Below are 3,746 nucleotides of genomic sequence, written 5' to 3'. Positions count from 1 at the left end.
CCAACTGTGTGTATATCTATTCTTGTGTTTTTGCATCTGACACTCTTCAAGCAACTGTCCACAAATATGTCTGTTAGGTCTTCTAAACAAAATAACATAATATAAGAGAGTTCATGGCATAAATGTAAAGCTAATTAATTTTGAAACTAGGTTTCTTTGTAGTACTTGTAGGTTAACTTTGGTTTATCTTACCTCTTCCTGTGGTTAAACAGACTTACCCAACTTTAACTGTATTTAGCATGTATTTAGTATTTTTTTCCCTTTTTTCTTTTTTTGTTCTTTTCTCTTTTTTTTGTGGATTATAGTGTAGCTACAGGTTTTGTCTTCAGCTTAGTTTGGTCAGGTTGATTAAGCTGCAAATTTTTGTTGTGGGGAAAAAAATTATCCAAAGGAGGAATGCAGTTGACTTTACTTTGTTTTAAGTTTATCATGTAAAGTATATGTCTTTGGAAGTGCAAATGGTTGCTTTTGCATGGTTTCTTGTGGTGCACAATGTGCTAGTGTGATTTTAATCAAACCATTTTTGCAGCACATTTTAGATTCTGACATGATTGCATCAGAAAATGTGCAGTACAGTGTTGTGTCATTATCAAGGATTATACAGATAAGGAAGGAGGGGTGTTTTCTATTTGCTTTGGACTGCTAATTTGTTTGGACAAATTCTTGGCAAGAGGCTTACTATTTTGTGTTTTCTCAAACTGCTAAATTATTTTCTGGCACATTGATTTAGCAGAACCACTCAAATATGCAGCGCACTCCACCTCTCATACTCTCTGTGTTTTCAATATATCAACATGTCATTCATTTATTTTGACTTTGCTCCTTTTAGGTTAAAAACCAGAACAGCTAGAGCTTTAGAAAGCCATTTCAAACTGTCATAATTTTGCATTTTTATCTACAGTGTTTTGCACTGGGTCCACAGAGTAAAGTTATACTACACACAAATGCTTTATTGTAGTTATGATACAAATAAGCATACATCAATTTAACATTGTGTTATATAGAAGCCAAGCTGTCCGGAGTTACCATCTTTTGGGTAAATGCTGCATCCTAGTGGTGCCTATTGGGATTCCAGATCAGCCAGAATCCAGGTAAATTGTCACATAGATTGTTGTTATTTACCCTAAATATATACTTTGGAAGGAAATTGTAGTAGAAAGAAAAGATATTATTTCCACAAGCATAACTTGAGGCTGAAACACTGTCGCTAAGCAATTGTTATTTTTTCTTTTTCAGGGGATGTGGGAACCTGTAAGGAGAACACATATGCTACTATACCAACATAACATTTGTAATGCTTAGAATTATTAGTTCTTAATTTTTTATTGTTATGCAAATGTGTAGATATACATTACCTTGGGAAGAGACGCTAGTATAGAGAACTTCCCTGGTTTAGGCTTCTTGCGTTGTTTTCGATCATTGTTCTGCCTCTTAGCACGAGGAGGCTAAATGGGTTAAGGAAAGAATCTGAAATGGGGTTTTTTCTTCCTCATCATTTTCTTATACATGTATTCACCATTTATTTGGTTAATGGCCTGTTGACAGGCTGATCAGAGGAAGTGACTACCTGTGGAACTCCACTGTCTCCTAAAGGGGTGAGACCTCCTATGCGCGGAGGTCTTTTTCTTCTGGCAACCTTGGCATTCTCCTGTCTCTTGGTGCGGATGCTCTGATGGTGATGGATTAACTAAGTTAAGTTAGACTGATGAATACAGTATGAAGTATGCAAATGCATTTTTAAACAAGAAATCATGTCACTGGTGAAGTTTATGTTGATAATACTTCGGAGAATTAAAGGAATGTTCCGGGTTCAGTACAAGTTAAGCTCAATCGACAGCATTTGTTATGTTGATAATGTTGATTACCACAAAAACTAATTTTGACTCGTTCCTCCTTTTCTTAAAAAACAAAACAAAAATTGAGGTAACAGTGAGACACTTACAATGGAAGTGAATGGGGACAATGAAAGTGAATGTGGCCAATTTTTGGAGGGTTTAAATAGAAATGTGAAGCTTATAATTTTATAAAAGCACTTTCATTAATTCTTATGTTAAAACTGGTGTATTATAAGTTGTTTCAATTGTCATTTTTACAGTCGCTTTAGGATTTTAGGGTTTGTTGACATTACATCGTCATGGCGACAAAGTTGTAAAATTGGCTATAACTTTACACAGAAAAGGTTAGTAAGTGATTGTGTCACACTAAAATCATGTTTACACGCATAGTGTTTATGTCTTGTGGCTATACTTTTGAAACTGTGAGTATTTTAACATTCACAAATTGGCCTCATTTACTCTCCAATATGTCTAACTGTAACTTTGATTGTTGTTGTTTTTTTTGTTTGTTTTTTTTTTAAAGAAAAGGAGGAACAAGTCAAAATTAATTTTTGTAATAATCAACATTATGCCACAAATGTTGTCGATTGAGTTTAACTTGTATTGAACCCGGAACATTCCATAAAGGTCAACATGAAATAAAAAATGACCCTAATAAACATTCCAGGTCTATTCTATTGGTGAATGTTAGTTTAAAGGAAAAAAATTTTCTCTTTGTAATCTTTAATAAAAAAAACATAATAATAAAAATGTGTTATAAGTGTAATAACTTGCTCCACCTTTGAAGCAGCTTTCTGTTTTGGCTTACATCACCAATCCCTCTTATTTTCCAACCCCTCCCCTTCAACAACAAACTTACATTATGGAATGTAACAGCTCTTGTCACAATTTAATTCATTCCTTATGGATAAAAACAAGACCCTCCCTAGAATTTTTGTTCTCATTGAATATCTTGTTACTCTCGGATATACTGTATGTCAGATTGAAAGTGAAAGGAATATGAGGACTGAAACGACTGAAGGCAGTTATATTCTTGGTAGTTTGAAATCTGTACTTTGAGATATTGCAACGCTAGAGATGAACTAGCGGCACTCATGATTAATTTAAAACTGCTTTGTTTTCTGCCTGTTAAAACAAAAATAAATGGAGAGAGCAAAATTATGACTTGATTATTGTACAAGATGATGTGTGAAGTGATTCTAGCTTGAAAGGCTTTATTACGCACCTGAATAATCATCTCACAAGATTGTACAAAGAAGATATTTGACACCCAGACACACTTATTTATCACATGTGTACTTACACTCAGTGGCGAGAAGACTTCTTTCTTCGCATTAAATTCCTTTTCTGCAGAGACTGACTGTTGCCGTACTCTGTGTATCTGGTCAAAAAACATTGTTAAGAGCAAAACAAAGACTTTAAGTTAGAAAAATTTAAAAACATTAAAGACATATGGGTACAAATACTCACACAGACTGCATAAGGATAGTTTATATAGATCATGCCATCCTTTTAAGCTCTTAACAATAGAGATTCCGAAATATCTGCTGAATGCATTGAGGGTTTTAATGAAGTCTGGACTTGGTGTGCATACCACTGGCATGATGTCATAGTCGTGAGACAGATGATTCGGTTCCAGTTCATTTTCAGAGACCTGATAAGATGAATTTAAAATTACCAAGTCAGCAGATGCATGTTCTTCATTACCAGTGTCAAATATTAAAAAGGAAAATTAATTCCTCACCTCATACTGATGAAGATCCTCCTGTTCAAATGTAAAATTTGGTGGTTGTTCTATGCTGCTTTCTTTGTCAGTTTGTTCTCCATGAAGACTGGAGATGAGCAGGCTGAGACAAAACAGCCCTAGTTGCATCCAACCCCTCATTCTGCTGCTTTCTGCAGTCCAAGTGC

The 3,746-nt window shown here is 34.7% G+C and overlaps 1 protein-coding gene across 1 annotated transcript; it reads right to left on the bottom strand.

The window, feature by feature from the left end:
* Positions 1 to 913: 913 nt before the first annotated feature.
* On the bottom strand, positions 914 to 3,746 carry si:ch211-106h4.12 (uncharacterized). The gene is made up of 6 exons (XM_051696949.1): positions 3,580 to 3,746; positions 3,430 to 3,489; positions 3,139 to 3,216; positions 1,568 to 1,669; positions 1,356 to 1,445; positions 914 to 1,249 (listed from the first exon to the last, which is right to left on the bottom strand). Exons 1-6 carry the CDS (start codon positions 3,718 to 3,720, stop codon positions 1,208 to 1,210), a joined length of 513 nt encoding a protein of 170 aa, XP_051552909.1. The 5' UTR covers positions 3,721 to 3,746; the 3' UTR covers positions 914 to 1,207.

This window comes from Myxocyprinus asiaticus, chromosome 5, assembly GCF_019703515.2.
Source record: "Myxocyprinus asiaticus isolate MX2 ecotype Aquarium Trade chromosome 5, UBuf_Myxa_2, whole genome shotgun sequence".
NCBI classification, from domain to species: Eukaryota; Metazoa; Chordata; class Actinopteri; order Cypriniformes; family Catostomidae; genus Myxocyprinus; species Myxocyprinus asiaticus.
Note: the sequence above shows the minus strand (reverse complement) of the source record. Positions and strands in the feature narration are given on the sequence as shown.